The sequence below is a fragment of the Capronia epimyces genome (genome assembly GCF_000585565.1).
Source record: "Capronia epimyces CBS 606.96 chromosome Unknown aczIQ-supercont1.8, whole genome shotgun sequence".
NCBI classification, from domain to species: domain Eukaryota; kingdom Fungi; phylum Ascomycota; class Eurotiomycetes; order Chaetothyriales; family Herpotrichiellaceae; genus Capronia; species Capronia epimyces.
Genome location: NW_006912911.1, coordinates 1,152,106 through 1,163,797, shown reverse-complemented (window position 1 = coordinate 1,163,797; position 11,692 = coordinate 1,152,106). Strand labels below are relative to the sequence as shown.

At 54.4% G+C, this 11,692-nt stretch overlaps 5 protein-coding genes across 5 annotated transcripts; 4 read left to right on the top strand and 1 right to left on the bottom strand.

The window, feature by feature from the left end:
* Window positions 1-20: 20 nt before the first annotated feature.
* A1O3_08825 (uncharacterized protein) lies at window positions 21-2,124 on the top strand (the record flags this gene model as incomplete). The annotated part of the gene is made up of 2 exons (XM_007738921.1): window positions 21-414; window positions 485-2,124. The coding sequence occupies 2 exons, from the start codon at window positions 21-23 to the stop codon at window positions 2,122-2,124; spliced, it is 2,034 nt and encodes a 677-aa protein (XP_007737111.1).
* Window positions 2,125-2,880: 756 nt separating this feature from the next.
* A1O3_08824 (uncharacterized protein) lies at window positions 2,881-3,949 on the top strand (the record flags this gene model as incomplete). The annotated part of the gene is made up of 4 exons (XM_007738920.1): window positions 2,881-2,959; window positions 3,039-3,095; window positions 3,259-3,392; window positions 3,668-3,949. The coding sequence occupies 4 exons, from the start codon at window positions 2,881-2,883 to the stop codon at window positions 3,947-3,949; spliced, it is 552 nt and encodes a 183-aa protein (XP_007737110.1).
* Window positions 3,950-4,403: 454 nt separating this feature from the next.
* On the bottom strand, window positions 4,404-5,213 carry A1O3_08823 (uncharacterized protein; the record flags this gene model as incomplete). The annotated part of the gene is made up of 1 exon (XM_007738919.1): window positions 4,404-5,213. One exon carries the CDS (start codon window positions 5,211-5,213, stop codon window positions 4,404-4,406), a length of 810 nt encoding a protein of 269 aa, XP_007737109.1.
* Window positions 5,214-7,031: 1,818 nt separating this feature from the next.
* A1O3_08822 (peptide-N4-(N-acetyl-beta-glucosaminyl)asparagine amidase) lies at window positions 7,032-8,458 on the top strand (the record flags this gene model as incomplete). Its single annotated transcript, XM_007738918.1, has 3 exons — window positions 7,032-7,561; window positions 7,617-8,017; window positions 8,070-8,458. 3 exons carry the CDS (start codon window positions 7,032-7,034, stop codon window positions 8,456-8,458), a joined length of 1,320 nt encoding a protein of 439 aa, XP_007737108.1.
* Window positions 8,459-9,981: 1,523 nt separating this feature from the next.
* Window positions 9,982-11,208, top strand: A1O3_08821 (uncharacterized protein; the record flags this gene model as incomplete). The annotated part of the gene is made up of 1 exon (XM_007738917.1): window positions 9,982-11,208. One exon carries the CDS (start codon window positions 9,982-9,984, stop codon window positions 11,206-11,208), a length of 1,227 nt encoding a protein of 408 aa, XP_007737107.1.
* Window positions 11,209-11,692: the final 484 nt, after the last annotated feature.

The window sequence follows — 11,692 nt, the reverse complement described above, 5'->3', positions numbered from 1 at the left end:
GCAGCGGCGACCTCGACATTATGACTGACTTAACTGCGAGTAGCTTGTGCGTCGCGTGCCAGTCCATCTTCCAACCTGCCACGCCCAGGAGTGATTCGGGCGAGATCGCGCACCATGGTCTCGAGGCTCTGGCCGTCCGCGCGGGCAAATGCCACCTCTGCCTGACCGTCTTCATGTCCATCGACCCCGACGCATACAAGAGCTTTCGTCGCCGGTCGCCGGGCGACTCGGTGGGCTTCGCATGGATCTCCCCCATCGCACGTGATCAGGCACGGCTGAAATTTCGATACGAGAAACCCATGGCGCCCGACAGAGCGACTCCAAGCACGAATAGCTCCAAGACAAGTCTCGGTTCGGGTTCGCTGGATACCGAGTCAAGTCTGGTGGTGGAGTTGATTTTGATGCATCCCAAATGTACGTTGGCCACAACCCTGACACCTATCTGGATTCCCTATTCCCTATCCCCTGCTGACTCGGTTCCCAGACGCCGTTGAGCCAGGCGTCAGAACCATTGATCCCAGATCGGTCACCACGGCGTCCAAGGAAAGTTTTGATCTTGCGAAACAGTGGATCCAGGATTGTACCTTCAACCACATGAAGTGTACTGTCGCGGATAACACTGTGACATGGAAGCCAACGCACCTACTGGACGTCACCGTTCGGGGCCCGAAGGGCGCTCCCGGATTGAAACTCGTGGACGGCATGTTTGTTGATCCCTTGAGCGAATATGTAACGCTCAGTCACTGCTGGGGTAGGTCCAAGACCGTTCAGTTGCACAAAGGCACCCTCAAGGCACTGCGGCAGGGGGTGGGCGTGGCAAGTCTCCCGAAGACACTGGCGGAGGCTGCGATCACGGCAGAGCGACTGGGATTCCGCTACCTTTGGATTGACGCTCTTTGCATCATGCATGACAACGAGCAGGCGGTCCTGCGGGAGATGGCTCAAATGAACCGTATCTACTCCGAAGCCGCGCTCAACATCGCCGCCACTTCATCGAGAGAAGATGCCGGCGGCCTGATTTATTCGCGCAACGTGGCCGCGCTGCAACCCTGTATCGTGGAAGTCAGCGGTCTGGGAATCGACGACGGCATGTACAAAATCCTCCGATCCACCCTCTGGCATGATTTGGTCGACTCCTCTCCTCTCAATAAACGAGCCTGGGCGTTCCAGGAACGATGTCTGGCCAAGCGGACCCTGCATTTCACGCGCAATGAATTGATGTGGGAATGTCAACAGATGTGTTGTTCCGAAGTGTTCCCCAAAGGACTACCTGCTACCATGGGTCCTCCTTCAACGCAAGAGTCGAGGGAATTTTTCAGCAAACGCATGCACCATCAGCGGCACGGCAACTGGCATGGTCTGGTCAAGATGTACAGCACTAAGCGACTCACCTTTAGTTCCGACAAGCTGCTTGCAATTGCCGGTCTGGCGAAGCAATACATGGCACGAAATCGATTACACGACCACGACTATCTCGTGGGCTTGTGGAAGCCTCAGCTGCCGCATGCGTTATTGTGGCGCGTCGAACAGGGCCGCAGGCCGACCAAGTACCGAGCGCCGACCTGGACGTGGGCGTCGATCGACGGCGAAGTCACATACCCCGAACCGGCGCAATCAGCACGGGAAACCTGTGTAGAGGTAATTGAGTCGGATATGAAGTACAAACCCAACAACTTCGGAATGGTGGAGTCTGGCCGCATGAAGGTTCGAGGATTCATGGCTCGGGGTCTTTTGCGAAGAACGCACGACTACTGGGGTCGGACGCCTTGCGTGATCCAGTGTACCAAGGCGCAGGTCGAGCTTGAATCGGCATCCTTCGACGACCGGCTGCCCAAGCTTTCCGAGGCGTCGGGAATGTTGACCGAGATGCTGGAGGTTTATCTACTGCCCGTAATCGACGTGGTGGACCGAGTGGAAGGGCTGCTGCTTTGTGCAACCATGAAGAAGGGCGAGTTCCGACGGATCGGCGCGTTTGATGTCTCAAGGTACGACCAGGTCAACTGGGATCGGTTCCGAAGTGTGATGAAAGGAGACGCCGACATGAACAACTACGAGGAGCGGCTGGACCATACAAACGGGTATTGGTTTGCCAGCGACTTCACATATACGATCAACATCGTCTGAAGGGGCTCAGGCTCTCTCACGGCTCCCGGCTCAGGGGCTGTTGGGGTGCAGTAATGCAGGCACAGCAACAAGAGCGCGGTATCCTGGCCCTGGCCGTGTCATGACCGGGACGGTACTGTGGTCGGTCTTGTAACGACGTGCAAGTTTTCTACTATGACGATGTGGATGGATGAAAGGTACGGAGTAACAGGCCATGTTCTAACGATGTCGATAGCGTAATGGTGATGAGTTGAAGAGCTTGCCTCCGTCTTACAAGTTTGGTCCCACCGCGCGCCGAGCCTTGTGTTTCCAATGTTTCATCTGAGATTCCTTTGAGACAAGAAAGCCGGGGAATCCTGGCGCAGCTCGGAGGATCTGTCTGTTCTGATGCCCAGCAAGGAAAAGGGCTGGGGTGCATCGTTTCAGCTGCGCCAGCGAGCGGCCGGAATGCTGGCCAAACTTGGCGCGGGGGTGGTATCCCTGCGACCGCATCGTTGCCGACAGGCTGATCTGATGCCCGGGGTACGATACGGAGCACCGTGTACGTAGATAGCTAGCTAGCTAGCTACACAACATGAGGAAGAAGCTTTACGGGTGACAGGTATATCTCTGGAGGTCTGCTCTGGTCCGCAGTCTCAGTCTCGGTCGTCTTCTTCTCTCGTGCCTTCCTTATTAACTGCCTGAATCACATCGCCCTCGCCTGCCCTGGCCTGGCCTGCCCTGTCACATCTCAGGACCACGCAGAAAAAGAGAAAGGAAAAGAAAAAGAAGAAAACAATGCATCTCCGCATCCTGGCCGTTGTCAACGTCCTTGCAGGCATCGCCTCTACACAGTCACTCGCCGGAGTCCCAGATTGTATGTGATGTGCCATACTTGCTACAATGGTCTGATGGCCAAACTTGAAGTGCCTCGCTAATCTGCTTGTCTTGTACAGGTGCTACCGCCTGTGTGAGCGACTCGCTGCCGGCGTCTTGCAACCTTGCTCCATCATGTTAGTCTCCCTCCTCCACAAGATGCCGATGCTGGTGTTACACACAAAAGGGGGGAAACGCGATCGAGAAAAAAACCGCTGGATCGATCTCATTTGCTTTGATTCGCCAATCTACCTTGCAGAGACTGATTTGCTGAAATGACAATGTTAATGGAATCCCCAGGCATCTGCACCGCCGACTCCTTCCTCAGCGGCATCAGCTGCTGCGTCTTCAAAGCCTGCGATGCAAATGATCAGCAGTCCGCTCTTGCTTACGCCCACGGTATCTGCGATCCTGTCGGTGCCTCGTCGCTCCTGGTACGTACATTTGAGGTCTTCATATACCTGAATTACAATTACACCGTATCCGTCCATAGCTGATTGCGTTACCTTCCTTGCCTCACGATTCCTTTTTGCGGGGGAGAGATTGTGGAGAAAGCTGTGCCACAAAACTGGAGGATGGGGAGAAACCCTCCCCATCTGCCCGCTCGCCGACCTGCGCATACAATACATCACGTCACCTTGCCCTATTCCTCCTCGTCCAAAATCACCACCCAAGCACTGCCCGTTAACCTACTGTCTATTCTATCTAGCCCTCCTCAGCAGGCTGCCCTAGCACCTCCGGCAGTGCTAGCGCGACCGGCGGTTCCACGGTGAAAACTACCAGCGGCGGCTCTGCTAGTAGTGCAACAGGTGCGGCGGGATCAGCCTCTGCGTCCGCCTCCTCCGCGCCCGCCGGTGCAACGGCGTCTGCTGCCACCGCCAGCGCTACCGGTTCATCATCCAGTGCTCTTGCTGGAGGACGCCTGAGCGTTCAGGGTGCCGGCCTTAGTGCTGTTGGTGCTGCGTTCTTGGGCTTGGCCGCCTTCCTCTAGAACGGCAAGAGCTCGAGCAAGGGAAGCAAGGGAATCAAATGAAAGCCAGGGGAGCCAGGGGAGCAAATCGTTCTACACCGACCAGCCAAGCTAGCGAAGGGTGGAAAGGTTTGACTGGCATTTGTATAAGGTCTGGATGTGTCCAGACATTCATCTTGTAACAACGTACTCCAAAATTGCGATCCTCAATGCCGAAGGCACAGCTCTGATTTCAGGTAGACTGGTGTAATAGTTCAAACCAGTCGTCCAGTCAACAAGCCAGGCGGGATATTTGCGCCCCGTTCCGTCTTTTACACATATGGTAGCCCTACTCTTTCCTCAAATTCGTTGTGCCGCCTCCAATTTTGTGTCTGGCATTCGGTCCATGATATAGTAAAATCTCTTGTAGAAGATCTGATGTTTTGAAGAAGCATTTGTAGCCGCTGTTTGAAGCTCCTCACCTTTGGCACCATGCTCAATCGTCATCCTCCTGCGCTTCCCTCCTTCTGGCCAATGCTTTGGCCACCTCACGCCCCTCATCCTTCAGGACCGTCCACAAATAACCCCAAAACAGCATGTCTAGCAGGCCGGCCGTGAAAGTGACGCGATTGGCAAGCCTAGCAAGGCCGAGAAAAGACGCAGCTGCGCTCGCCTGCGCTTGCGATTCTGACTGCGTAGCCTGATGTGAGTGGGCCGCGTAGATCCAGAATACCAGCACCGACGAGCCCAGTACATGCAAGCCGGCGAGTGTCAGCCAACTTGACTGGGCCGTAAGGAGGGTGTGTAGTTCCTCGGCGAGGCGCGACGATGTGCGGGCGTCGGAAGCGCCTCTCTTCGACGATGATGACGACGACGATGACGACGACGTGGAGGAGATGGACACCAGGCTTAGGTCTCCAGCGAAAAGGAATTGCGTGACTGCATAAACGAGCAACCCCAGTGCCAGGATGGCGAGGAGTTCCCGGTTGGACTCTCGTCCATCCCCTCCTCCTCCTCCTCCTCCTCCTCCTCCTCCTCCCAGTATGTCACTGTGTACTCGCGACGCACTTTGCAACAAGGACGGAGCCTGGAACCCCTTCAAACCAGCGTTTGAGTCACGATCGGCCGTGGCGTTGTTAGGGTCGTCGAGGGCAAAAGCAGCAGGGCGCACGCTCATGCTTTCTCCGAGCAGCCATACCGGCGTCGAGGAGATCAGTTGGGCCGGGGTGGTGAGGAGGTAGTATGATACAACCAGCAGAGTGAGAGAATGCGTGCGCAGAAGGAGGGTAGAGGAGAGGAGAGGCATATTTGTGGCTTTGAAGACTAACAGAACACAAAAGATTTCTTCGAAAGGTACGGAGGACGAATGCGTTCAAGCTGTACCATGCCATCTACGGAGTACATGTCGCACCACATGCGCTTTGCCGTTGCATGCTGACTAAGAAACCATGTCACGTGAGAGATCAGAGACCGGTGATGTTCAGGTACTCTGTATCCAAACAGAGTTACCTACATGCAGGTGGTGAGAATGGCTTCGGCAGTACTCAGTATTACGATCTAGACAAGTAATGTAGCCGTGCTATAGGAGGCAACAGGCATGTTTTCCGTTTGATAGTTCGTATGCCAGTGCAAAATAATGATCTGCATGGTGAATCGGGCAGTCCTTCGTCTCCAAACGCGCTGATACAATCTTTATATTGGTAAGAGTGTCGCCAGCTCCCACCTGGGTTGAGGCACTCTTGGCCTAATTAGGCACATGAAGCTTATCCAGATGCTCTTGCTTGTACGGACTACGGAGTATCCTGTAAGTTGAGATTGTAACAAGGCCGAAATAATAATATCCAAGAGCGGACCCTCTTGCTCGAGTCTGTACGCTGTACGAAGTACTAGGAGAACCCGCCAGCATGGGCGCCAAGGCTCCATGTCAATGGTGGTACGTACCACCCGATGTTACTAGTTTGGTAGTTTCGAAAGGTTCCTCAATATGTAGCTACGTGCCTGAGGTATTTGGTCAAATGAGTTGGGAAGGAGGAGAATGCTCCATACGGAGCACTATGCAGACAATTCGAGAACCAGGAGAGGAAGACACTAGACCTGCAGTCGCCCTGCAGATCTGCTTCTTTCGGTTGACGGTTGATCATTGATCGTTGACAGTTGCACATGATACTCGTACAGTCGACTTTTTGGCGGCGACGACAACAGAAGAGCAGCCACCATCACCATCACCATCTCCGTCGAGCGGAGTGGTCGTCATTCTTGATGGGTGGCACCAGAAGCCTCAAAAGATCCAGGAGCAGGATTGCCCTTGCCTTGGACAGTTTAGTATGGTGCAGTGTGCAGTGATTGCGTACACCCCAAAGGGGGGCCCGATCAAGAGGACGCGCGGCGGGCGGACCAGACAGGCACAAGGACAAGAAGCTGATGGGCCCTTTTCACCGTTATAGGTGGCTGTCGTCGTCAGCCTCAGCCAAAGTCAATCATGGCTGCAAGCTCGGCCGCCACACTCTCAGGCTCTCAGGCTCAGGACGCTCAGGATTAGGCTGCGGCTCGCACACACAGGCTTAGAGCCACCCCCGACGAATCTCCTGGGCGCTCTCCTGCGCCCGCTGCTCTTCCTCTTCCGGCTCGCTTCCCCATAATTGAATCGCAGCTTTGGCTGGCTCACGCAATCCGCGTCCACGTAACGTAGTCGCTCCCACTCCCACTCCCACTGCATCTCACCTGCGGCCCTCACTACTGTCGCCGTCGCCTCATCTTTTCCACCACGCACCACGCACCACGCACACGCACGCCTTCCTGCTTGTCATTGTTGCTGCTTCTCTGATCATCATCGACGACTCTACTGCCGCTCCCTCCACCGTCTTTCCTTCAGATACTCTGTAATATCCTGTCCACGATGCTCCCGTGAATGGGCTGCCTCTTGCATCTCTATTTGCGGCCGCACTGTGGCGAGGCACTCGACTTGGGCTGTGCTCCGCAGACTGCGCCAACCGTCACTGCCACCACCCGCAATCCCCTTCACTGTCACAATTCTCTCCTATCGATCGGCCTCAGTCTCACCCGTTCTCTGTCGAGTCTGTCTGAGTTTGCCTTTGCCTGACTGCGACTGCTTCCCTACGCGGCCATGGCGGACGACTCGCGGCCGCGCATCCTCGACGACGAGTTCGACTTTAACGCCGGCGACCTCACCAAACAATTCGAGCAGCTCTTGCGGACGAGAAGGCTGAATGAACTCGAGGAACAAGCAAGAACACCACGCTCTGCATCACCCCGGCTGGCACCTCAACCTCGACCGTCCTCGCAACAGTCGACATCTCCAGGCCCTCAGTCTCCGACTTCTGCGCACTCCTCGCGCCCCTCTCAGCAACAGCCGCCTACCTACACGTCGTTTCGAAGTCATCCCATTGTTCCATCGCCTCCACAGGATGCCGCCTCCCTCAAATTCCGAAATCTCCTCCTCACCTTGTCCATGACGCCCACCAAATACGAAAACCCTGGCCTCCTGGACGACGCATTGACCCACGTCCCGATCGATCGAATCTACACCGAAGCCGAGGAAGAACACAACCTGATGAAGGCTATGGCAGCTTCCAAGGGCGACAACGTTAAGCCAGAATGGGGCTATCAGGACTGCGTCATTCGATCGCTGTTAAGGTAGGGAGTCCCCCCTCGCCCCTCCTCCTTCTCATTTCTGACAATGATCTATCAGGTGGTTCAAAAGGTCGTTCTTCTCCTTCGTCAATAACCCCCCATGCTCAAGATGTCATGGCGCAACTGTCGCGCAGGGACAGACTCCTCCAACACCAGATGAGGTTGCCCGTGGAGCCACGAGAGTGGAACTATACAGATGCACAGCCCCTGGTTGCCAGACCTTTGAAAGATTCCCTCGATATTCCGACGTCTGGACCCTGCTCGAGACCCGGAGAGGTCGGGCTGGAGAGTTCGCCAATTGCTTCAGCATGCTGTGTCGTGCTGCCGGCGCCAGAGTAAGGTGGGTCTGGAATAGTGAAGACCATGTGTGGACCGAGGTCTACAGCGAAAACCAGCGCAGATGGATTCATGTTGATCCATGCGAGGAGATGTGGGATAATCCTAGAGTCTATACTGAAGGTGAGTGATCCATTGCTACGTTCTGCGTGTGCGATTACTGATGTCGACCTAGGCTGGAATCGAAAGATTGCTTACTGCATCGCATTCTCGAGCGACGGTGCAGCCGATGTCACACGGCGATACGTTCGTAACCACCGTTACAGCCTGCCAAGGACCCGGTGTTCGGAGGAAGTGCTCCTATGGATCATCCACGAGATTCGCAAGATCCGGAGGCAGAACACAGAAAAATCTGTAAGACAGAAGCTCATGAGGGAAGATGAGAGAGAAGAGCGAGAGCTTCGAGGTTATGTTGCCCAGTCTTTGGCGAGCGACATGCTCGGCTCCCTCCCTGGTTCCGTCAATCCCCCGCGAGGCGACGAGATCAAGAACCCTGCCGAGAGACAAGAGGCAGCTGTGCAGTGGTCCAGTCAACAGCACACGGATCCTTCGGGTCGTCGATGAAAAGCTTGGAGTATAATTTCTATCAAGCCCGGAACAGCGACGAAGCCGAGCAGCACTACCACTTCAACTCTCTGCCTCTTCCTCCACCCTCTAACGTTAGCATGTTTGCTTTGTCGATACTATCTTACGGAGAGAATTTTTTGCTTTGACACATTATGCATGGTTCCTGGCGCACAAGCGTGGTTGCTCTGCATTTTATACGGAGTCAAAATCGCTCAGATGAGCTTGGGAATGGAATACCACCTAGGAACCGGTCGGAGGCTTTCTGCGTGCACGTCATGAATTGGCTCAGCATTGTGCTTACATTGCTAGTATACATACACACTATGCCATGGGTGCACTCCTCTGCTGTGATCAGAAGCACCAAGGTCAGGTCACCATCGGGGAGACTCAGGGAGTTGGCTGTTGCATTTTGGGAGTGGCCAAAATTATCACCGAGGGACGTCTTCCCATCCGACCAGGGAGCTGTTGCTTCGGAGCATGCATATCTATATCTATTATTGAATGCCACGCACGTCACGAACTCGGATTGAGACTCGGTGATGGGAGGCATGCCATGATCTATAACTATAGTACGTCTTGAGATGTCCAGGGCTATTCCAGAAATTCCAGATGTTGCAAAGGTTCCAAGCCCAGATACAACTACGTCTTTGAACTCTTTACACTGATCTATCCCTTTTTCCTTCTACATCTTACTTGTCCCAGTCCACTTTCCATGTCAAGGTAATCGCGTACCATTTTCAGACAAACTACAGCGACGCCCGACACATATACTTTCGGGCGGGCTCTTATCTTCACTACTTGAAGTTTGTCTAGATCGGGCCACTCTTGCTTCTCCTTCCTCGGCTCTTCTTATTCCTCCTTGGCTACAGTACTTTCCTACCATCCTCGGGAACTCTTACACCTCCCGTTCTGCTCCCTACTGCTAGTCCTCCAGTGCCCCAGTTCCTCTGGCCGATCCAGAGGAGAAGAAAGCAAAAGTTGAGTCAGAGGAGGAGAGGACTTCAAGTTTGTCTGGTTCGGGCCACTCTTTCTTCTCCTTCCTTGCTACTGTACTTTCCTACCATCCTCGGGCACTTTTTCTTCTTCCTTGGCCACCGTACTTTTCCTATTCTCGGGCACTCTTATGCCCCAGTTCCTCTAGCTGATCCAGAGGAGAAGAAAAGCAAAAGTTGAGTCAGAGGAGGAGCGCAGGACCCCGTCGGTCAAGAAGGCTCCTGGGCCACCAGTGTATATATCCTCTGGCTTTCTGCTTTTCTGCTCTTCATTTCTTCATCTCTTCATCTCCCTGAGACGCAAGACTGCATTACTACCAAGCTGTCTTGTCACTTCACTTCACTTCACCACATCATCCGCTTCAACTCCTCCCCGTCATCATGAAGATGTCAAGATTCCTCCAGGCGCCCCTCTCATCATCAATGTTCGCTCTCGGTCTCCTGGTTCTTCTGTTTATGGTTGGCTCAGTTCCCGCCTTCGTTGAAGGCTCGGCCGTTGCTCTACAGACTACACCATCCACTACACTCATGACCTTGGTCGCCCGTGACCCAACCGATCCGGAACAGGATTTGGCAACTAGCTTGCCTGGCGACGGAAATGGAGATGGAGATGGAGGCGACGAGGCTCCTGGCCAACCCGACCAGCCTGATCTAACTGACTCTAGCTCAATATTGACGGCGGACGCCACTTCGCCATCAACCGACAATGAAAGCATTACAGATCCGGCTGGCTCCAGCTCAATGTTGACGGCGGACGCCACTTCGCCATCGACTGATGACCCTAGCCCATCCGATCCGTCTGTGAGCATGGCCGCGACAGCCACTGCCACGGTGACAGCGACAACTACTGTGGGCTCGTCCTCATCCATGTCAACCACAACTCCAGTCGCAGGTACGACGGTGACGGCCACAGTAACGCAAACTCAGACCGGTTCCACGCCCCCATCCACGCCCACGTCCACATCCGGAGCGACCACAACGGGACAGCCATCCACCATAATCGTGATCAGTACGGTATCGGTAGGAGACCAGCGCAACACATTGATACAACCACAGCCGAGCGCCCCGCCGACGACCACGCAGACGGCGTCGAAGGTAGATGTGGGAACAGTCATGAGGGTACTTGCGACGCGGACGTTCGACCCTAGAATCCCCATCCCTTCACAGACGTGTCCTCGTATGGCACTGGCAGCACTGGCGTTCTGGCGCGACTTCTGCGGCTTCGATGGTATCAAGGATGGTTGGTGCTGGGCGAGGGCGCCATCGATCGATCGGTGCTGCGGCGCGTGGTATCCCGTGGACGACGACCGGGCGAAGAAGTGGGGCCCAGTCTATGAAAAGGACGGGAAAAAGAAAGATGACAAGGGCAGACAGATGTGGAAGGTCAAGAAGGACCGCAAAATGAAAGGGTCCAAGAGGATGGAGAGGAAGGTGGTCGAGCCGGAAGAGGGCCAGTACGACCTCGACGACAGTCAGGTTTGTAAAAGGTGGTCGATGGCCCACGTGGAAATGTACCGCTTCTATACCCAGTATTTCGGCGCGTTCGGCATCGAGGATGTCAACGAACGCGGCATCAGCTACACCAGTGGCAAATGGGGCTCCTGGGGAGACCATGACGGCTGGAAAGGCGTACAAAAGGGGCCCGACAACATGATCGCCAAACCTTTGCCCGACGACCTAAATCCCGACTGTTACTGTGACGTCCATTACAGGGGCAAGAAAAGCTGCTTGTGCAGATCGGAATTCGAAAACTGATCCCGCCAAGCGAATGGTCAAGGAAACAAGGAAAGAGAGGAAAGAGAGGAAAGAGAGGAAAGAGAGGAAAGAGAGGAAAGAGAGGAAAGAGAGGAAAGGCGGGAGGAAAGGACGAAAGGAGGAAAGGAGGAAAGGAGGAAAGGAGGAAAAGAGAGGACAATAAGGTGCTAGGCGCAACATCTCAATCCAGTTTGCCTCAGCAATGTTCAGCATATCTTACACCTGCTCTTAAGAGCCGCTGACGCACGACCTGTCGTTCGTTCTAGATATAGAGTCTCTGTATCGGGACATTAGACTTACAGTAGGGTGAGTGTCAGAATCACTAGCGGTTTCTTCTCTCTTCTGAATTTTATTTTTGATAATATGAATATCGACGACGACGAACTCTCCAGCTCTACCTGGATGAATATCTTTCTGATATTGATATACTAGATATGCATACTCTACGGCTTCCCTCGAGCCAACTCTCCTATTTCTATTTTAG